This window comes from Ustilago hordei (genome assembly GCF_900519145.1).
Source record: "Ustilago hordei strain Uho2 genome assembly, contig: UHO2_contig_10, whole genome shotgun sequence".
NCBI classification, from domain to species: Eukaryota; Fungi; Basidiomycota; class Ustilaginomycetes; order Ustilaginales; family Ustilaginaceae; genus Ustilago; species Ustilago hordei.
Window position 1 is genome coordinate 671,652 of NW_024545254.1, and position 22,736 is coordinate 694,387.

General features: G+C 50.7%; 3 protein-coding genes across 3 annotated transcripts; 1 reads left to right on the top strand and 2 right to left on the bottom strand.

The window, feature by feature from the left end:
• Positions 1 to 846: 846 nt before the first annotated feature.
• UHO2_04801 (uncharacterized protein) lies at positions 847 to 4,212 on the bottom strand (the record flags this gene model as incomplete). The annotated part of the gene is made up of 1 exon (XM_041554617.1): positions 847 to 4,212. The coding sequence occupies one exon, from the start codon at positions 4,210 to 4,212 to the stop codon at positions 847 to 849; it is 3,366 nt and encodes a 1,121-aa protein (XP_041410551.1).
• Positions 4,213 to 5,836: 1,624 nt separating this feature from the next.
• On the top strand, positions 5,837 to 10,423 carry UHO2_04802 (uncharacterized protein; the record flags this gene model as incomplete). Its single annotated transcript, XM_041554618.1, has 1 exon — positions 5,837 to 10,423. One exon carries the CDS (start codon positions 5,837 to 5,839, stop codon positions 10,421 to 10,423), a length of 4,587 nt encoding a protein of 1,528 aa, XP_041410552.1.
• A 467-nt stretch (positions 10,424 to 10,890) lies between these two features.
• Positions 10,891 to 14,898, bottom strand: UHO2_04803 (uncharacterized protein; the record flags this gene model as incomplete). The annotated part of the gene is made up of 1 exon (XM_041554619.1): positions 10,891 to 14,898. The coding sequence occupies one exon, from the start codon at positions 14,896 to 14,898 to the stop codon at positions 10,891 to 10,893; it is 4,008 nt and encodes a 1,335-aa protein (XP_041410553.1).
• Positions 14,899 to 22,736: the final 7,838 nt, after the last annotated feature.

A 22,736-nucleotide genomic window follows, 5' to 3' on the forward strand; every position in this document is an offset into this window, starting at 1 on the left:
CAAGAGATGTGAGGCTAAATGGACAGCAATCACTCCAGATACATGTAGGACCCTAATAGAGAGTATGCCAGACTGCATCAAGGCAGTTCTGAAGGCCAAAGGAGGGAATACAAAGTACTAAGGTGTTGTTGAGGAGCACTCCATAAACTGTCCCACAATAAAAAATTTCTTGGCTCTTCTTCAAAGCACAATTTTCTCAGGCAATGTCAATGTCAATTACACAGTCTTGGAGAGAAGAAGCAGAGCTTTCAGACAATATCAGACAGTGTGGCAATACAACATATGACTATTGAGCATTGGATTGATGTGTGGTGACATCTAAAATTGTGGGACAGTTTATGTGCAAGCTGTATATATTCAATTGACTGAGAGAATGCAGTGAGAGCCTAGAGCACCTAGCTTGATATATATACATCATTGTGGCAACATGCCAAATGTGGGAGTTGTTGTACTTAATGATCTAGCCTGGCAACGAGCTAGACTAGGTTGTACCCGATCTCTGGTGAGATCGGTCCTCTGACCAGGTCGGCTCTGCGTCATCCTTTAGCGTCTCACTGGATCGTAATCTTCAGCATTGAATGGGTTCATATTTCCACCGAGTTTCGACAGACCTGTCTTGCAATTCCAGAAGGAGGGATTTGTGCCCAACTCTGCTGATCAAGCTGCAAGCTTCGAAGATTGACAAGCAAATCCCTCCGTCAACTGCGTATGCAGGCCACGGAACCAAAACGAGATGACAAAAGCGAGGCTAAATAGACGCATTGCCACAACACAAACAGCATAAGAAAAGCCATAGAAGTACGTCAAACATTTCTTCCCTCAAAGGTGCAAAGGCAGACAGCGGGATCACCTGATCCTCCAACTAGCAACAAACCCACTAAACGCAGCCATCCCAACAAACCAGAACCCAAGACTATAGTTCCAAGGCCAACTCCTCTGTTCCCAATCACCTTGAATTCCTTCTGCCCAAACCATACCTCCTACTATCGGCCCGATAAATCTCGCTGCGCTGCTCGTTGTTTGAGCCAGACCGTTTGCTAGTGGGGTAAGATGGGGCGGGGTCATAGCGTTTATAAGGACGGATACAGCGGTGAAGGCGCAGACGTTTGCTAGCCAACGCATTGAAGCGAAAAGAATCATTCCTCCCATCACGAACCCGTCCGTGTTCGGATGCAAGAAGTTGCGGAGTAGGGGGAACAAGGTATAGCAGGGTAGGTAAATCGCTGTTCCCAGTCGAAGCATCGAAAGGTGGGAGAGGGGACCGGTAGGGGGCCCGACGCGAGGATAGAATACGAATTGGAATATAAGTTGACAAAACGCCATTGCGGAGATAAGTTGGGCAAAGTGTGATGCCGTAAGACCCAAACCGCCACTGGGGGGTGGTGTTACGAGGAAAGCCATAAACACCTGATCAAAGGTCGACGAGTGGAACGCCATCAATCCGTAATGTGCGATAATCACCGCTGGCAGAAGGGAGAACAACGATGTTGTCTGTGCAGCAGGGTTGGGATTAGAAGAGGCAAGCATAACAGATCTTCGTCCATCCGATCTGGGAGAAACCGAACCGTTGCGTCGATTTGGCGGCACTGAAAGACTGTTTCTGTTGGAATGCGATTCTGGAATACCAGCCAAGGTAGGATCCCATGCACTACCCTGTGCGTTGTTATTGCCTCCCAGGGGTCCAGACACAGCTTCCTCCCTCGGCGAGAGCAAATTGTGATACGGCGAAAGTAAGGGACTCTCCATACCCGTATTAGCATACAAACTCGGAACTCTATTGCCACTAGCTCTCCTCATACTCCTCGGTCTTCCCCCTCCTGCACTACTAGCCGACCTGCCAGCATCAGAATAGCCACGAGCACGAGACATTTTACGCTGGGCAAAGTTCAATGGTGCTAAATGCCTCGGTGCCAATAAGGTACTTGCTTCTCCCACTTGCTCTTGCTCTTGCTCCTCGTCATCTTCATCGATAGATTCGTGCGCAAGCGAGTCGTCGATTACAGAACCTTCTTCGTAAGAGTCTGCGTCAAGATCATCGTCTTCATCGTCGAAAACGTCTTCGTAGACGTCGTCGCCGTTGATCGCTGCAGCGACCCAAAGGTCGGAAATGGTAAAGACCGAGTCGTCTTGGGCGAGAAGGAATCGTTGAGCGAAAGACAAGCCGGCTCGGGTACCAATTTCTTCAAAGTCAGGTGCGTATTGGGTGGTGGACGAGAACGAGGTTCGACCTGCTGCACCGCCTCTTGCCTGCGCGAAAGACTGTGTTCGACCTCCAGCAGGTCCAGCAGCAGTAGCAGTAGCAGTAACAGAAGCAGTAGCAGAAGAGCGAGACATATGTCTATCGTAACCATACGCAGATCCAACACCGAGAATCCCTCGCTGTCTCTCCTCGGTACGAGAGAAAAGCCTTTGTCGAGGGGGATGCAGGTCTGCGGTTCGAGAAAAAGCCGAATCGTTGGCAAGCGTGTTGTTGTGCATAATAATCGTTCCGCTTTCCGAGGGGACAGGGGAGGGGGGTCCACCAGTTTCGTAATCCACCTGTTGGGTGAAAGTGCGGTTGAGTTTGCGAGGACCTCCCGTAGTGCTGTTGCCCACATCAGGGGTGGATGTTCCACTTGTACTTTGCTCTCCATTAAAGTGACGGGAAAGACTGAGTTCGCTTTCGGCCGCACTACGTGCTCCACTGAAGTAGCCGCTAATGCGTTGACCGGCACTACGACCGAAACTGCCAACTTGGTTTGCGGCTCGTTCGATATCGCCCTTTTCGGGAAGATGGATTGCACCGGTGCAGGGACCACCATCGTGTCCGATGAAGAGCGTCAAGAAGGAGCCCACAGCGGTGAAAGTAGCTGCGACTAAGCAAGGAAGCAGGTAAGGATAGTTGCTGAAGAGTTCACTTTTTCCGAATAGACGGGGAAACTTTTGAACGGGATGCTCGAGCAAGCCACCCAAGATAGGACCGATGATACCACCCATTCCCCAACAGAAACCCATTTGGGCGTAGGCCCTACCTTCGTTGGTCTCGTCGGTAATGTCGCGGATAGCACCCTTGGCGACACCCACTGCACCGTTGAAGAAGCCTTGGGCGAGACGAATGAAGATGGCTGTACCCAAGTTCTGGGATGTACCGAAGGCCATCATTGTCACTGCATTGCCGAGTAAGGAGATGGCGAGTACGAATCGTCTACCCCTTTTATCGGCCACCGATGCCCACATGAGCGAGGTCAGGAATTGAGCGAAGAAGAAGGAGGCAGAAAGCATACCAGCCCAGAAACCAACATCACTCTCTCCACCCACACCAAAGTCTTCAATCATAAAGAACAAGAATGGACCGGCAACACCGGCGGAACTGAATTCTCCGAAGCATACCAGACACAAGACGATGAAGGGAAGTGCAGGGATAGGTGTCGAGTACGGATCCGTCTTACCGCCCGGTAGCATGCGTGGGATCGAAGGTTCCGCAGAGGCAATGAGGGCGTCGATGTCGACTGTGTCGTTGTCACCGCCTGAGGATAGACCGGTAGTGTGGACTGGACCAAGACCTTTACCGTTCGGACCTGCGTCACTTGCTGCGAGTGAGTACTTGCGGCGAGGGAAGACGCCCATCGATGCACGTTGAAGCAAGTTCTGTCGTTGTTGAACGCTAGGCGCGCGACGCTTGAAAGACATGCGACGAGGGTTGTTGGCATTGCTGCTACGCTGGGCGGAAGTGGTGACGCTGAGTGACATGCTAGGTGCTCGTGTTCGAGCTGGTGCTTGGCTAGGCATGTCGGTGTCAGTGGGTGTGAGCTGGTCACCTTTACTTGAGCCTAAATATGGTGAAGGTGGAAGGTTGATCCGTCCTGGGCCTGAGGCGCGGTAGCCAGCTCGCCCTCCAACTCCGGATTGCGAGGAGTCGTTGGGGGCATCGTATCGTTCGCGCGAGACTGCGCCATAATCGTTGACCATCTCAGTTGCTGCTGCTGCGCCTGCTGGTCTCGGAGACCGTGTCCTTGATAGTGGGTCGGGCGACGATTCTCTACCGATACCAGCGGCGGCAGAGGACGGTGATGATGATGATGGTGGTGGTGGTGGTGATGATGACTGTGCGGCACCAAGTTTGGTGGGTGAAGCAGGATGAAGTTCGTCTGCGAAAGAGGGGAGACGTGGACTGGATGGTGATAAGAGAGAACGAAGCGGATCGTTTCCGTCGTTGTGGTGATTGTCGGCCATGATCAAGTATATAAAAGTGTGGCGTGGGAAGAGTTGCAACCTTACTCGCTCGAATAGGCTGTCACAGCCAGACAGACACTGTGTCGGAAGAGCCCCCTTTGCACTCACTGGCTTGGCTCTTCGGCCGTGCCGACGGGGGATGACGAGATGAAACGGAGAGGGCCCGAGTGCCGAGTGCAAGGATGTGCAGGTGTGCGGTGCGATGCGGTGCGATGCGGTGCGATGCGATGCGATGCGATGTCGGATGTGGGCGAGATGTGATATGCAAGAGAAAGGCAGATGTGATGATGGAGAATGGAACAAGGGTTTGGGTGACTTATGCGAGAGAATTATGTGTGTTGGTGTGTCGGAGTTGCGAGGAAAGGCAGCTTGGTTACGTGTCTGTTCTAGGTCATGCTAACTTGGGTTAGAATGCGCGCTTGAGTATAGATCAAGACCGAATTCGGCCTTTCCGAGTTTGTGACGCAGGGGCTTTGTGAAATCTTGCGCTTGCTCCTTGAATTTAGAGCTGAGGCTGAGGAGAAGCTCTGTTCCCGTCGGTCGTCCTTGCTGGCCAAAATGAACAAATCCTGCTCTGGCAAGGCAAAGGGTTTCCATCGGCTCTTCCGTATCGGATAAGCCTACACAAATGGGCGTGAGAGAGTCCAGAGCTTGACTTTTGCGATCGACTCCGAGCCCACTGCAATGGCGTGCGTGTCTGTGTTCCAGCAGAATTGGCAATTGTTACATCTCAAACAGGTTCACAACATTGCACTTTGCTGGCTGGCGCGTCAGTGAGACCCAAGACGTGTCAGGAGCAACAAACACACACGCGCAACATACGCGCACACACACACACACGCGTACGCGTTGAAAAATCATGTGGAGCAAATCGCCTCGACGCGAAAGACGCATCTCATCTCGTTTACGCGCTTGCAAACACCATTTGCTCAGAATTTTGGCCTTTCCAAAGTCACAGAGAGAGAGAGAGAGAGAAAGAGAGAGAGAGAGAGAGGGAGGGGAAGGAAAGCGCTTTCATTCCAGAAGAGTCACGTCCTCGTGTGCTGAGTTGAGTCGACATGGATCCATACGCTCATCGCTCTTCATCGACCATCAACCATGGTCATCATCATCATCATCATCATCTTATCCTCAACACCTCCCTCATCAACCCATAGTCTACCTCCTTCGACGCTACCACCATCAACAGCGCGGCCCTCTCAGGCACTCGACCAACAGTACCAATATCTGCTATCAACTCATACGACGGACCACCCAGCATTCCACCTCGCACCTCTCCTAGATTGAGCATTCTCAACGCTTCTCTTACTCTCAATCCTTAAGCCGCATAGCATCGCATAGCCTCGATCACAGTCACTCGTTCTCGGCTCAACTTGTCCCTCGCGCCTCCCTTCTCGCACTTACCCTTCAGCAAGGCTGATCACGCATCCCCTCTCACCTTCAGCGCGCCGAGCGCACTCATACACCCTTGTCCCTTGCTAACATCCACCACCCACCAATGATACCGATCTCACCTTGCCTTTCAACCTGAAGCTCTCTCTCCATCTCGACTGACTGATCGACATCCATCACCTCTCATCACACACATACCCAATAGCAACACACCGGCCCTAACCTCGCCGCCATGTCTAGTCACGCGCCCAGGATGGATGGTAAGCGTCTCGACTTTCTTTTGCCACTACAGCCCTCACTGCGGTTACTGACCATCTTCTTACCCTCGCTCTTCTCTCCCGCAGTCAAGGTCCTATACACCCTCGACTCGAGTCCAGACCACACCATGATTGCCAGACTCGGTCGCCCAGTCCCTGTGGAAATCATCATCCCCAACATGACTCCACCATCACCCCTTGGCCCTTCAGGTAGCAACTACCCGCAATCACCTCCACCGCCGCGTCAGGTACGCTTCGGTCGCATCCCCCTCAAAACCTGCCTTGGTGCCGTATGCATGGCCAGCCCCGAGCTCCTCCCCGATGACAAGCGGGACTATATCATCTACGCTGTTGATCCAGAGGAAACCTTACGCGCCAGTCAACTCCCTTCTCCTGGCTCTTCCCGAGGTCACGCTTCACCGACGCGTTCCTCTTCAGCATCCAACTCTTCACGCCAACGCAACGATGCAAGCACGAGTAAGCTCAGCTCTAGTCCACCTCGTCCGAAGGTAGCTGCGCCTTCAATTTTGGTCGGGAAAGGTTTCTTCAACTGGGCGTTGGAGGAGCAAGGAGAGGGTGAGACGGCCGTTACTGGACGCGTTCGCTCGGATGGTAGACGTTTGCGGTACGAAAACGGTCGCGAGTACGAAGAAGACATCAACGTGCTCGAGGTTGTGATCAAGCTCAAAGAGTCACAGGCGAGGAGTAAGGATAAGTACTTCAACCTCGTTCGTGGCTTGGCTTCTGGTTCGAGCAGCAGTTTCAGCGCTGGTGCTGGCTCAAGTTCTGGCTCAAGTTCTGGCTCTAGAACAGCTTCATCTCGTCACACGCAAAACGTAGAGGTGGTTTCTGCTGCCCACAGCTCCCGCTCTTCGCATCTTGCGTTGCATTCTGAGCCTCACTATCCCACCACCTCCTCTTCCTCGAGCTACGGCGCAATGGAGCGCCAGATTCGTAGACCAGCTGCACGTATCGCTGGAGACAGGATCTCGCCCAAGACCGCCACAGCGCCTTTGGGTGCTTCTCCAGGTATGCCGCTTCTCTCCAACTTTTCAAACGCATCTTCTCCACCCGCAGCTGCTGCATCGGCTCCTTCGCCCAACTCTGCTGCCGTATCAAACCCATCAGCGCTGCAACTGCTGACCATCCTGCACAGCCTTCAGCAGAGGTCCTCCAAATCTGCACCCGAGCCAGCTCAACAGGCGCAACTAGAGACCTTGCTGCAACAAGTCGCGCAAGCTATCGGCAACACATCATCATCCTCCTCCTCCTCGCCTGCTGTTGACGCTGCTTCGACCACAGACCACGATACAGCAGGTTCAGCCACAACCTCCCCCAACCTCTCCTTCGCTCGTCCACTCGATCCGATCCCAGTACCTAACGAAAGCAACGACAACGGCGCCACCATTCCTCGCTCTTCCTTCACCCAACCAGCTGGCAAAGAGAATCGTAGCCTCGGCCTCACAGTCTCCTCCAAAGACTCACCCCAGACCCTATACTACGATTCGCGTCGTCCCTCCACTTCCTCCCCTCCCCTCGAGGAGAGCACTGAAGACTCCAGTGCCCCTTCTCAACACCGCAAAGAGTCGGCCGAAACCTCCGATCGCATTTGCTACAACTGCGGAACCGACGTTCCAACCACTTGGCGTCTCCTTCGTTTACCTGCAGGAAGCATCATCAACAACCCAGCTGCCGAGAAAAGCTCTTCTGACAGCACCAACGATGATTCTAGCGAGACAGACTGGAAGCCACGATATTCAGGCAGAGAAGGTCCGATCGAGACGGATGGCGAGACTCGTTGGTCTGCCTGCAATCCTTGTGGCTTGTACTATCTGAAATGGGACAATTCGCGACCGGAGTACGTATGGAGGAAAGAGCATGCAACAAAGGCGTACAGGGAGAGGAAGGCGTTGGCTGAAGCAGCCAAACGACGACGCGAAGAGGGTGGTGTTGTAGGGGGTGGTGCGAATAAGCGAGCGAGGATTGCAGCTGGCTCGGATGTTGATGCAGCTTCACCCTACAGTATGTCTACTCCGGGGTTGGGGACGAGTCCTAACTTTGATGCTGGGACTCCGGTTTCTTCTTCGGCAAGGAAGGGCAGTATGCCTAGAACGTTGAGTGAGGCCTGTCATAGGGATGCGGAGAAGTTGGAGAGTCAGAGGAGTGGCAGGAAGAGGGATAATGAGAAACCGGTTTGTAAGAAGCAGGCAGATAGGGAGTATGTTTTGGATCCCAGTACGGGTAAGTGGAGAAGTAGGAGGAGTATGAGGGAGAATCCACAGGGTAAGAAACCGGGAAGACCGAAAGGGTCGGTGAAGGTGCAGCAGAATGGGAGTAAGGCGCAGCATGCTAAATCTAGTCCTCCTCAGGGGAGCAAGGAGAGCAGTGGTAATACTCCTAGTGCCCAGCGGCAGCAGCAACAGCAGCAGTCGCAGTCGCAGTCGCAGTCCAAGCCTCAACCCAGCTCCTCCTCCACCTCCTCCAAGCAGCCTGCCACAGCCTCCGCTGGCAGCGAAACGGCGGACAACTCACAACCCAAATCAACACCACAAGCTGAACCCTCAGCCTCCAACTCAAACTCCAAACCCGACCAACCCAAATCAGACCCCGAATTCAGACTCCCCCAACTCCCCCCATCCACCCGCCACCACCAAACCACATCATCCTCTCGATTGGTCAACTTCGCTCAATCCTCCCCCGTCCGCCCCTCCATGAACGCATCCCTCATGCAACCGGAAGCGATCAACTCTTCCATGATGATGCCACCTTTCGGCTCCGGTATGCTGGAGTCACCCTCTCGCGACATACGATTCCGGGTGCCCAGTTACCTGATGAATTCTAGCCCGGGTACTATGTTGGATACCCTAATGAGCGAGGCCGACTTTGATTTTGAAGAACTAGGACCTCTTGGGCCGCTTCAAACTCCCGGAACGCTATTGGGAAATATGGCAAAGGGTTTGAGGAGAAGTCCAAGGAAGAATAGTGCAAATCCTTATGCTGGTCCCTCCGCTAAAAGGGGAGGGGGTGGTGGGAGCCCGACGTTTGGGAGAGGAAAGAGTGTGGGGAGTCCAGCGATGGTGGCAAGTTCGAATGATAGTCCTGTGACTCGTAGTCGTACTCGTTTGGGCGGGGAGGTTTTACATCCTGCGCTTTACTCTTCCAGTGATGGACTTGGTGGAAATGCTAATGGGAAGAATAGCAGTAACGTTACTTCTCCTGCTTCTCCCTCTGAGAAACGACGAAAGACTACACCTCGAACCACCAACACTACTTCCAAACCCTCCTCCTCCACCACCACCACCACCGCTATGGAAGAGGAAGACAACAAGGAACCGGAACAACACTTTACCAAAGGTCCTTACTCCCGTACCACAACCACCACCACCTCCTCCTCTTCTAGAGAAGGTTCAGCCGATCTTCCCTCCTGCCCTGCATCGCCTTCGCTTGGTAGAACATCCCGGAAACTCGCACGCAACCTTTCCACAGCGAGTAACAACACTCACCTCAGCAGTGGGCGTGCGAAACTCGCCCACCTCGACCTACCCCCGAGCAGTCCTGTGTTCGATCATCCTTCTGCACGAAGCGGAGAAGGTAGGGAGGTCGAGGTGGATGGTTGGGGACGAACACCTAGTATGAGGGAGATTTTCCCTACGCCGTCTGATTTAGATTGGCCTAGTGATGGTAGTCCTCGTTCTCCCTTTCCTCGTTCGCCGGATGCGAGCGCTGCGAACGAAGCTAAACAGGCTGACGGGGAGAAGGCGGAGAAGAAAGAGGAAGAGAAAACAGCGCAAACTCACGCAGTGGTGAGAAGGAGACCTCTACCAGCAACAGTCGAAGATGGATCTTCCTCAATCTCAGGCTCTTCCCCTGCGTTGACGGATTCACCGGAAGAGAGTAACCTTTTCGATCTGTTGGAGGATCCATATGGAATCCTGGCTGCGAGTGGATTTGGTATTGATGCTGACGGCACGCTCACTACCAACCCTACCAACGCCAACGCTCAGGTAGGGGAGGAGGAGACGCAAATGACACCCACATCCTCAACCCCAAGCGCCACAACTGCAGCCGCACCTAGCATAAGTGCAGATCGATTCAACCAAATCCACCTCCATCCCTCCACCTCCTTCTCTTCTCACCTAAACGCATTCACTACCGAAGGTGGTGCCGGCATAGCTGCACACGTCAACCCAAACACGAACTCTCCTGCTGCTGTACAAATCGGCCCCTCTTCCACCTCCACTTCCACCATTCGCTCTAACGGAGGAGAGACAAATGGATTTGATATGAGCTTCCTTGCGAACCTGCCACCCGAGCTATCAACAATTTTCTCGACACCTGGGAAAAAAATCCCCCCTCAAATCATTGAAATTCTCGCCAGCCCGCGCAAATCCCGCACCCGATCCTCCAGCGGTTCGCCCAGTAAGATGGCAATGGGAAAGCAAATGGTTGTCACTCCAAACTACAGCACTGGAGAGAACGGGGAAGGGGAACAAGATTTTTCTGCATTGTTCAATAATCCTGACATTCAAGCGCTTCTGGCTGAATTCGAGGTTCAGTCGTAACCCGCCCTCAGCACCAGCGCTGCTTTTGTTTTGCATTTCGTCATTTTTAATTTTTTTTAATTTTTTTTAATTTTTTAATTTTGCATGGTTTCAATCGCAACCTCTTCTTTTTCGCTCATACTTTTTGGTTTGTGTACTTCTTACCTCCTCGATGGAATGGGACAAGGTTGAGAAGGTGATTCGAGGGCCAATGAAGGCCCGAATGCGCCAAGAAATAGGATTCAAGATGCATTGAAGTCAAAGGAAATGGTATACAGTTGTGTGAGATCCAAAGTTTTGATCTGTGTTCCGATACAACAGGTTGCGATGCTAAAGAGGTGATGTGATATGATGCGATAAGGTAGTGCGAAGAGTCCAAATCCACTTAGCGGTCTAAAGACTCATCCTTCCGTTCCTGCTCCTGACTTGCTTTGCTCTATCTTTGACGTTGTGATCAATGTGCTAGCCTGAGCAGCATCGACCATGATTCACTCGTCCAGCAAGGAAACACTCCCCTTCGAAGTCAAAGTCATTCCAGAAGAAAAAGGAGTAGGCGTATTCGGTACAGTCCGTTCCCTCGATCCAGGTTGTTCTGCTACGGGACTTGGCACTTCCAGATTCCCAAACAACGCGAGTGGATCTCTACCATACGGAATCATCTCTGGCACCTCCTCCTCTAGCTCTTCCCTTCTCCCTCCAAAATCTTTAAGCGCGAAAGCTCCAGAAGACATCGCAGGACTCGAATCAAGTGTAGCACGCAGTGCATCCAACGACCCCACACTCTGTCTTTGCTTCGATCCAGGACGAGCTAAATCAGCAGAACAAGTAGAAGAGCGATCGATCTGCGGACGTAGTGGTTCCGCTGATCCAGCAAGTGTGGCTGAAGAAGTGGAAAGAAATCGACCTCTATACCTCCCCTTAGATCTGACTGTACTCGGGAGGGAAGTCATCCCTGCACCACTCTCTTCTTTATTAATGTCGGCATCAGGAGCGGAAGGCCATTCAAGGCTGCTAAGATCAGCAGTTGAAGGACGGGAGGAGTTAGTGCTTTCGTGAAGAGCCTTTGTGGGAGGAATGGGAGTTTCGACCCCCTCTGGCTGACAGTTGACGTCGTCTTCGGGTCCGGTTGTTGTGGTGGTGGTAGAAGAGACACGGCTAAGGAAGGCTGAAGGAGCTCGCGAGGTGGTAGTAGCGGTGGAGACAGAGTTGCGTCGACTGGTGCTGCTGATTGCATCTATGCCCCAAGAGAGCCATCCTGATGAACCTGCAGTGCCTGTGGAGCCAGCAGATGTTGCAGATGCGTCTGTGGCGTTGTCCGCTTTGCTCCGGGATCTGGCAGTCTGGTTGAATCTAGTACCTGAAGTCGTATCACTGTCAACACCCACGTTCGGATGTTGAGTGATATTGGCCGCACTCTGCGGGGCAGTTGAGGAGAAAAGTGAAAACGCAGTCCAGGAATCAAAGCTCCTCCGCCGATCTGTTTTGGGAGGAGAAGCGTTGATCAGAGGCGAATCTCGACCCGACATTGCCTCCCTTGCCCGCAGCGACGGCGAGCCGACGACACGCACATGAACATTGCTGCTGCTAGCATTGCTGCCATTGCTACTTGTTCTCTCCAGCCGGTTGCTAGTATAGATACTGCCAGCTTGAGACCGCTTGATAGTGCGAACAATCTGTGGTCGAATCTGAACGTCGTTGTGCGTCGTCGAGCTGGAAGAAGATGAAAAGCTACGTTCGCGCATGCTCACTCGGCGACTTGGGCTCTGTTGTGTCGCTGCTGCTGTCATAGCTGCTGATGTTGACAGTCGACGATCGAGCGCTTCCACCGACACATCCGGGCCAAGGCTAATAGCATCGCCGTCTTCGCTGAGCGAAAAGACAGAGGTAGGACGTTGTTGCAAGATACGGCTATTGCATCGTGAAGATACGCTAGCTGGTAGACCAGGTAGCTTGAAACCTTCGGCTTGTAGGGGTGGACTTGACTCGGATGAAGCATAGGCACCGTGCTCAGCTGAGACATCGCCAAGACGCTGCTGGAAGTACGAGTTGCTGCCACTGGCGGGAAGGTAGTCGCCTCCCACGTCGACTGGCAAGTATGGTGACCGTGGCGACTGCGGCGGAGTGGCTTCGATGGTCGAAGAGCTGTCGAGAGCCGAAGGAGAAGGTGCCATGACAGCGGTCGCTTGCAGCGATGAGCCCGCAGCAGAACCCTGGCGAGAACGGGGCGACATCGACCGCGCGAAGAGAACGTCGTTGTTGTTGCTACTCGACGCTGATCGTGACTGAGAGCCCGTGTGCAGCAGCGGCTCAACAAGGATGCTGCTACTGGATCTGCGCCGACATAAGCGGAGTGGATCAGTCCTAAGGTAGGCGATAACAGCATCGCAAGTGACAAGCGCCCATTGCAGCTCCGGCGAAGTGGCTGTGTCGGTGAGTTGGAAAGCTCGTGCGTAGTAGAGCATGCTGCACAATCGACTAGGTCGAGCTCGAACGAAGAGGAAGCTCAGGATTGGCAATAGATCGTCGGTGCCCAGCGGCAGAGGTCTCTCCTGTTGTGACGATGAGCCTCTTATCGAAGACTGATGAAGTCGTTCCGCCGCCCAACCGATCTCATCGATGACAGCTCGAAGGGTTTGCAGGATCTGAAGCGGGGTGCGACGATGCAGATCAGTGTCAGCAATGTCATTTGCACCTTGCGCTCTTGAAGGTTGGATGAGTCCCAAGTTGGTTTGTATGCATTCGGATGGGCCCGGCTGCTCCTCTGAGGCCGATGGAGTGCGTGAGGCGTACAGCTTGGACTTGAGTATGTCGATATGGCCGCTGGCGAGTGCTTCGTCTATGCCAGCGCCATCATCATCGCGAAGGCCTCGACTTAGAGCTGCAATGGCGTCTGCCAGCCGCGAAGGACGTTGCTTTATCGCAAAGTTCTGAACACCAAAATCGGCGAGGCTAATACTGGATGCATTATAGACATTGAGCACGTCGTCGGTGACAAGATCGGCATCCAAGAGCTGATCCTGGATAGGACCGTACATCTTGGTATGGACTAGACCCATGACGACATTCTCAAGCAGTGACTTGATGCGGTGAAAAGCCTCGACGCTGAGACGTGCAACGTGCTCGGAGCCGATTCGCTCCTCGAAAGCCTTCCAGGCCTTGAACCAGATGCCTCTGCGGATACGATGGGCATTGTAGCTGTCGAAGCCTTTGACGTAAACGAAGGATGCAGTGAACTGGTGTGCGGCGGAGAATAGCACATCAAAAGCGTTTGAGAGTGCATCAGATAGACGGGGAGAAGATGCTGATGGCTGCGCAAGGATGAAAAGATCTTGTGCGAAAAGGCGCTTGGGAGGTATGTGGTCCAGAATGAGATCTGAGATAGACGCGGTGCTTTCCACTTCTTGGGTATCTGAAGGCCGAGAACTTTGCTCAGCAGGCATGTCATGTGAGGACGAAGCGCCAGCGCTTGGAATTCGACGATGTACGATGGGAAGCTCAACGGAGACCACGCGTACTTTTGTGCTTGTGGAGATGCCATCCTTCGTTTGAGAGGGCCGGCTGGTGACCTGAAAGGCGGACTCGGCGGAAGAAGCCGCAGGGGCAGGTTTTGGCTGGGTGCGATAGATGGTGATCTCGCTTGCAATGTTGACTTTCCTCTTTGTTGTGGCAGAAGGGATGCTTATACTCGCACTCGTGTCGCCGGCATCGGTAGTCGAAGATGGTGCGTGAACAGTCTCGGTGATGCTGACCGACTTCTGGTCGGACCCAATGGTAGCAGTGAGGGTGACATGGCTCCAGTCATATCCATCTGCAGTTTTATCCGTCGAGGCTGAAGACTGAGCCAGTGAGCGAACAGACACGAATTGATGCTTGTATAGCTTGGAAGGCGCAAAGGCATGGAGTGCGATGAAGTGTGGGTCAAGGAGGTCCTCCTTGTGCAAAGCGTGATGATGGTTGAGCGTGCGTGCGAGCGGTATGACGGTCAAGCTGGCAATGTTCCAATCATTGGCTAGACGGGGATCCTCGGAAAGCTGGAGGAAGAGTTGGTTGGAGTCGATGTCATCATCGTCATCTATTGGCGGAGGAGGCGATGATCCGCTAGAGGTCGGATATGCAGCTTCAGCATCGGTGTTAGAGTCGAGGGGAGATGTGACGTCTTGGGCGCTATAGGAATGAGGAAGAAAGGGGCGTTGGAAGTCCTTTGAGGATGAACGACCGGCTTCGATGGCCAGAGATCTTCGACGCAAGGTAGCATCGCTTATGGGTGCCGAGACATGATCGTTGAGATGCTGTACAGTGAGTGTGCTTGTAGATTGGAAGCTTGGAACGGTCGCCTCGGCAGAAGGAGTGGATTCTTCCGGGATAGAATGCCTGAGATCGAAGGTGGACGAGGTAGAGAAGCGAGAACGAGAAGCTTCCTGACGACGCGCAGAGGAGGTGTTTGAGGAACGCTTGCGATGCGATGGCAGAAACAATTTGGTGAACGCGCTGGCCATTCTGAAGGAGTGGTGACCGCAAAGACAGTCGCCAGACTGTCAGAGCGAGACTAGACTAGACTGGTATCCAAGCATGACCGGAATGTATGCCAGAACGATCGGCTGCAGCCAGAGTCGTCTTGACGGCGTGTGTTTTCTATGCGAACCCGCGCTTCCGGATTCGCCCTTCCAGGATCGAGGTCAAGAGGGAGAGAGAGATGCTGATGAGGAGATGATGGTGAGATGAACAGGAACAGCTCAGCTCATCAACTCGTCGACATTTTCGACTCAGCCTTGGCCAACTCAACAAGTGAGTGCTGAGGGGAAACAATCCAATATGATAACACGTGCTGACATAAAAAGAATCGGGACACGGAGGAGGAGATCTACACGAAGATCGGGCACAACACAGTCCCACTCATTGTCATGGTAGATCATTAAGTAGGAGTACTCCCACCTTCAGCATATGCCACTCACATGTATATACAGCTCATGTGTAAACTGTCCCACAAATTTACATGTCACCATACATCACTCTAATGCTCAATAGCCATAAGTTGTATTGCCACACTGTCTGATATTGTCTGAAAGCCCTGCTTCTTCTCTCCATGATTGTGTAAATGATATTGACATTGACTAAGAAAATTGTGCTTTGAAGAAGAGCCAAGAATTTTTTTTATTGTGGGACAGTTTATGGAGTGCTCCTCAACAACACCTTAGTACTTTGTATTCCCTCCTTTGGCCTTCAGAACTGCCTTGATGCAGTCTGGCATACTCTCTATTAGGGTCCTACATGTATCTGGAGTGATTGCTGTCCATTTAGCCTCACATCTCTTGAGCAGTTCATCCCTGGACTTTGCAATTGTACCATACTGTGAAAGTCACATTTTGAGATGGTGCCAGAAGTGTTCAATTGGGTTTAAGTCCAGCAACTGCACCATCCATTGCATAACCTTAATACTATTGCTTTCCAACCATGTTGTTGTCTTCTTCAACATGTGTTTTGGGTCATTGTCTTGCTGAAAAGTGATGTTGGTGTATGCATGCTGAAGCTGCAAATCTGAGATTGTTTTCACAAGCTTGTCATTCAAGATATCAATGTATTGGTCTGAATTCATTGTACTCAGCACCAAGCACATGCCTCCCACCCCTTCCCATGTCATACAGCCCCAGATCATGATGAAGCCACTGCCAAACTTGACTGTTGGCCTGACAAGCTTGCTGTTGAAGCTGGCATTCTTAATCCAACAGAACTGCTTACCATCCAGTCCAAAGAAGTTGATCTTTGTCTCATTGGACCATACCACATTCTTCCAATCCTCAACAGTCATGTCCTTGTGCTCATTAGCAAATTTGCAATGGGCTTTGTAATGTCTCTTGAGTAGCTTCAGTTTTTTCACTAACCTTCATGCTTTGTAATGACAGTAATGAAGTGCTTTTCTTACTGTGGTTGGGCATGCTTTGACTTGAGATGTCTCCTGCAGTGCATGACATGCTTTCCTGACCATGGAGGTTGAATTGAGCTCAAAATAGTGGTCCAGGAAGCAAACATGATGAGGCTGGAGTTTTCTTGGCCAGCCCCCCTTTGACTTTGGAACATCAGCAGAGGTGCTTTTGCTGATGTGATTCACAGTAGACTTGCTCATACCAAGTTGCTTGGCAACTGAACAGGTAGATTCCCCATTTTAGAGGTGAAAGAGTGCAGATTGGTGCTTCTCTGGGGTGGTTTTCAGCATGATGGTATAGATATGATGGTGTCAGACTGGAAGTGCTGCTGGATTGCTCACAGTCATCTGATTGAGCTGAAACTTTCCATGTCACTACTTTCAATGTGTATGAAGGTGCCCACCAAGTTACATTGCAAGTGTCATTGTAGTCAAAAGCCCACAAGGTCAGGAATGGAGCAGTGTCACTATTTGGGAGTATGCTCCATAAACTGTCCCACAATAAAAAAAATTCTTGGCTCTTCTTCATAGCACAATTTTCTTAGTCAATGTCAATATCATTTACACAGTCTTGGAGAGAAGTGTCAGGGGTCTCGCGCCTGAAACCCAGGTCGGTCTGTCGAGATACTCAGTGACTATCAAACTGTGCGACAGCTATTGTCTCGGTATCAGTGACTATCAAGTTGTGCAGTGACAGCAGGTGGCGTTCGTTGTATATACTATCATAGGTTTCGGCTGACCTCTGTGGACACTCCATTCAGGGGTAGCTCGGCATGATCAATATCAATGCTTTGGTTATGATGACACCAAGATCTGGTGTGAGTGTTGATGATGATGAGGTTGATGACATTGGTGATAAGGTTGGTGAGTGTTGATGATAATGAGGTTGATGGTGTTGGTGATAAGGTTGGTGGTGTCAACATGAGTGTCCAGTGTGTTGACTTTGACGCTTGAAGTGATCCCTGGACCGCAGTGGACTACTGCCTTCGGTTCTATCTATATCCGGACCACTAACCTGCTATGGGTGCCTTCGGATGTCAGGTAGTGGTGATACAACACACACACTATGATGAGGAGCAACCTTGATAGATTGCTGCTATGCTGACTGAAACTAATATATACTTATGCTGAAGTGATAACTAGTTATGGTGAGTAGAGTGGATGAGGATCCACTTGACCTATGATGATGAGGAAGCATGGTTATATACCTCTTCACAGCATCGCCAGCAATGCTGCTCCTGCTCTCTCTCCAGAGAGTACCTTCTTCATCGAGTACTGCCCAGGGGCCTCTCCTGCTTGGCACCCCTGTGCCTCTTGAGTGGTGTCGACTCCTTCGACACTGCTCCTCTTCCTCAGGACCTGCCTGCTAGTGTCCTATACACTGCTCCTTCTCCTTTGACCAGTGACAGTTCCTTTGACTCTTGTCTCTCGAGCCCCTGAGTGGTAACCATCTGAGCTTGGTCCTCTTCGTGGCTGTGCCTGCTCCTTGAGCTTGGTCCTCCTCATGGCTGTGCCTGGCCCTCCTCGCATGTGGCTCATGTCCTCCTTTGCATGTGAGTCTGTAGGAGTCCATGGTCTCCATGGAGACTGCACTACGACCATGCTCTCTACTGGTATCGACTAGATCTTCGATACCTGTGCTCCTTCCATATGAACCCGTGACCCTCCTGCTTCTTGAGTATCCAGGCCCATGACAAGAAGAAGCAGAGCTTTCAGACAATATCAGACAGTGTGGCAATACAACTTATGGCTATTGAGCATTAGAGTGATGTATGGTGACATGTAAATTCATGGGACAGTTTATGTGCAAGCTGTATATCTCACAGAGAGCACTAGGCTCTCATCACATTCTTTTAGTCAATTGAGTATACACATTTCTGTCTAAAACAGCAGTGACATCATGCTCAGACTCTCCCTGATTGCCAGTATCGGGATTATACTTCTTCACATTTCTTCAGTGAGCTGTGTACAATCACACACACTGACCCACGCTACAGTCACAGTTGCGTTGATGCGCAGAGAGCAGAGAGCAAAGCTATTTCTCTGAAAAGTGTTAGAGTTGAAGATTGCAGGTAAAACACAACTGATCAGAGCCACTAGCAAGCTCTCGTACACAGTCGTATTACTTCTTGAATGCTTATATCATATTAATGTGATGCTACATACATGGTCATATATATACTTAGCAATCTCCTTCAGCCTGTGCCAATGTGCAATGTGTCACTCCTCGTGTTACTCCTGAGTTGTCATCTCTTGTGCATTATTGTAACAACTCCTATGCATCCCACATGTGTCGCCACCTATATGCACCTTTACTTAATTATTAGATCACTTAAATTCTGTGGACCCCATATGGTTCCATGGACCCCATGAATCCCATTGGGATGCTGACACATCTTCAACTCCCCCCTTCGATGGCATTACCAACCCTAACAACTGAGATAGCCATGATGTTGCTAAACCCTTCAATGGTTTTGTTAAAATGTCTGCAACATTGTCTGCTGTTCCAACAAATTCTATCTCTATCTCCCCATCCTGAACATGATCCCTAATGAAATGATATCTGGTGTCTATGTGTTTCAACTTCCGGTGCTTTGCCGGATCCTTACTCACCTGTATACATCCCTGACTATCTGAACATAAGACTGGATGGGCAGCATTGATTTCTAAGTCCCTGAGGAGGTATGAAAAGAAGAGTGCCTCTCTTGCTGCTTCTGAGGTGGCAACAAACTCAGCTTCCACTGCTGATAATGCCACACATTTTTGGACATGTGACTTCCAGCTAACTGGGCACCCATATATATATGTCATTGCTCCCAATGTGCTTCTCCATCCATTCATTGGGTCCAAAGCCCAATTGGTGTCACTATACGTGACAATTGGCTGCTTCAAGTGTTTGCTTGATCTGCTCCCAAGATTCAGTCAGTAGTCACTGGTTTGGTTAAGATACTTCATCAAGTGTATAGCAGCCTTCCATGCACTGTTGGTTGGGGTCGACATATATCTTGCCAGTATTCCCACTGTGAACGATATGTCGGGTTGTGCAGTATTTGCTACCCATAACAATTGTCCCACCAGTTCCTGGTATTGTTTTGCCTCTAGGGAATCACCTTTATCATTTCCTATGGTATTAGGTATTTCTGGCATTGGTACCCATGATTTCTGATCCATTGACTGTAGCCATTTACTCACCATGGCCTTGGTGTAAGCAGTCAAATCAATTGACATCTCCCTTCTTGTCCTGTCTCGTTTGATGCTGATGCCGAGGAACTCTTTTGTCATGGGCCTGGATGCTCAAGAAGCAGGAGGGTCACTGGTTCATATGGAAGGAGCACAGGTATCGAAGATCTAGTCGATACCAGTAGAGAGCATGGTCATAGTGCAGTCTCCATGGAGACCATGGACTCCTATGGACTCACATGCAAAGGAGGACCGAGCCATATGTGAGGAGGGCCAAGCACAGCCATGAAGAGGACCAAGCTCAAGGAGCAGGCACAGCCACGAAGAGGACCAAGCTCAAGGAGCAGGCACAGCCATGAAGAGGACCAAGCTCAAGGAGCAGGCACAGCCATGAAGAGGACCAAGCTCAAGGAGCAGGCACAGCCATGAAGAGGACCAAGCTCAAGGAGCATGCAGATGGTTACCACTCAGGGGCTCGAGAGACAAGAATCAAAGGAGTCGACACCAGGTCATGAGGAGGAGGAGCAGTGTCAAAGGAGTCGACACCAGGTCATGAGGAGGAGGAGCAGTGTCGAAGGAGTCGACATCACTCAGGAGGCACAAGGGTGCCAAACAAGCAGGGTAGCAAGGAGGAGGAGCAGTGTCGAAGGAGTTGACACAGTTCAAGAGGCACAGGGGTACCAAGCAGGCAGGAGAGGCCCCTGAACAGTACTCAATGAAGAAGGTACTCTCTGGAGTAGAGAGCAAGAGCAGCATCACTGGCGATGCTGTGAAGAGGTATATAACCATGCTTTCTCATCATCAAAGGTCGAGTGGATCCTCATCCACTCTACTCACCATAACTAGTTATCACTTCAGCATAAGTATATATTAGTTACAGTCAGCATAGCAGCACTCTATCAAGGTTGCTCCTCATCATAGTGTGTGTGTTGTATCACCACTACCTGATGTCCGAAGGCACCCATAGCAGGTTAGTGGTCCGGATCAAGATAGAACCAAAGGCAGTAGTCCACTGCAGTCCGGGGATCACTTCAAGCATCAAGTCAACACACTGGACACTCGTGTTGACACCACCAACCTTATCACCAACACCATCAACCTCATTATCATCAACACTCACCAACCTTATCACCAACGTCATCAACCTCATCATCATCAACACTCACACCAGACCTTGGTGTCAACATAACCTATGCATTGATATTGATCATGCCGAGCTACCCCTGAATGGAGTGTCCACAGAGGTCAGCCGGAACCTACGATAGTATATACACGAACGCCACCCATCACGCAACTTGATAGTCGCCAAGTGATAAGCTCATCGAGATCGATACCGAGACAATAGCTGTCACACAGTTTGATAGTCACCGAGTATCTCGACAGACCGACCTGGGTTTCAGGCGCGAGACCCCTGACACCTGGGTTTAGGTCTGCTGTGTCATTTCCTCCTAAGTGGTTGATGATGGCCCTCATCTTATCTCGACCTGGATGTCCCAGATGTTCATGCCATAGTTGTTGTTCAGATATTTTGGCTTTGTTCTCAATATGCTCGAAATCTTCATCAACACCTTCAAATAATGACATTGATGTGATCATTGCATTTTCCTTCCATGTGTCGCCTTGGAACTCCAAAAGTCCTTGCTCATGATTCTTGGTTATTTTGAGTAGCATACCGTTTGCTAAGTGTATTTGCCCTCCGGTTGAGTCTAGCATCACTTGTGCTCCTTCATCTGTCAGGGAATTTGTTGACAATAGGTTAACATTTAGATGCTGAACATACAATACATTTTGGAGAAAAACATCTCTGTGACTTGTTGATATGCTAGCATCCCCTATAGCAGTTGCTTCCAGAACCTCACTTCTGGTGGTGAATATGTGCTTTTGGCAGGTTCTCGGACTAATGAGCATGCTATAGTTGTTTACCATGTGATAGCTGGCACCTGAATCTAGGATCCAATGATGGTTCCCTTTTGAAACTGGGTGGCTCTGCCAACTTGGTGCAAAGGAGCACCAGGCTTCCTATTTGGGCCTGGCGAAGGGGGAATTCTCTGGTATGGTCACCAATGCATCACATTGACTGATCCCATGTCCAGGCCTCTTGCAGATCCAACATCAGAGCCTTTGAGGTCTAGCAGCGACTTTGGCACTGGTGCTGTCAGCATCCTTTTTGTCTTTCTCCTCCTTTCTGGGTGTCTCGTCCTGGTCATTGCTGCTGGCGACTCTGGCGCTTGCTTGATGGGGGTCAACTCTTGGAGTGGGGTTGTTCTCAATCACTGACTGCTGGATGGATAGGGCAGTGGCAAGAGCATTAAAACTAAGCTGGCTGATGGTGGCAATGGTCTCCTTGTACATTGGGTGTTGGATAGTGCACTTTTGTAGATTAGAAAACAGGGTGTCATCAGTGAATGGCTTTCCCAGTAAGCTGCTCTCTGTTTGGATGGTCCTTATTTCCTGGATAAGCTTTTGTACATCTGAGTTGTGCATCCTGAGTTCACCTAGCTGAGTGATTAATGCAATACAATGAGATATGGCAGTGGCCTCATTGGTGAGTCCATTTTTGATCTTCTTCCATACATGATGGAACATATGGTGCTCCCTGATGATGTCAAGAATTAAGTAATTGATATTGTATTCTCCAGTGGTGTCAATGGTACTGCATAATGCATTTGTCAAAGCATCATCAAATGTGCAGTTCCATTTGGGATGTTTCTTGTTGTATGCTCCATCGAGATGCTTCATAGTGTGAGGAACACATCATAGAAAGGACTTGATATGGGCATTCCAACTATAATAGTTGTGTGATGTGAGTTTTGGGATGGGCTCAAGTAGTTTTGCTAGGGTACAAAAATTGTATTGCTTTCTATTGTTGTCGTGATCCGAGTTGGAGTCAGTTTCTTCCTCAGCATCATCATAAATCACTTTGGTGTCTGACTCATTGGTGGCCTTGTTGTCAACAGCTTGCAGTTGCATTGCCTTTCCCTTTCTTCCTCCTTTGGCCTTGCTTGTGACAGCTTGAGCTTTGGCCTCTTGTACCATGTTGTCAATGGTCCCAGTTGGCTTAGTCAGTAGAGCTTCAGACTCTTAATCAGTTGAAGATTGCAGGTAAAACACAACTGATCGGAGCCACTAGCAAGCTCTCATATGCAGTCATATTACTTCTTGAATGCTTATATTATATTAATGTGATGCTACATACATGGTCATATATATACTTAGCAATCTCCTTCAGCCTGT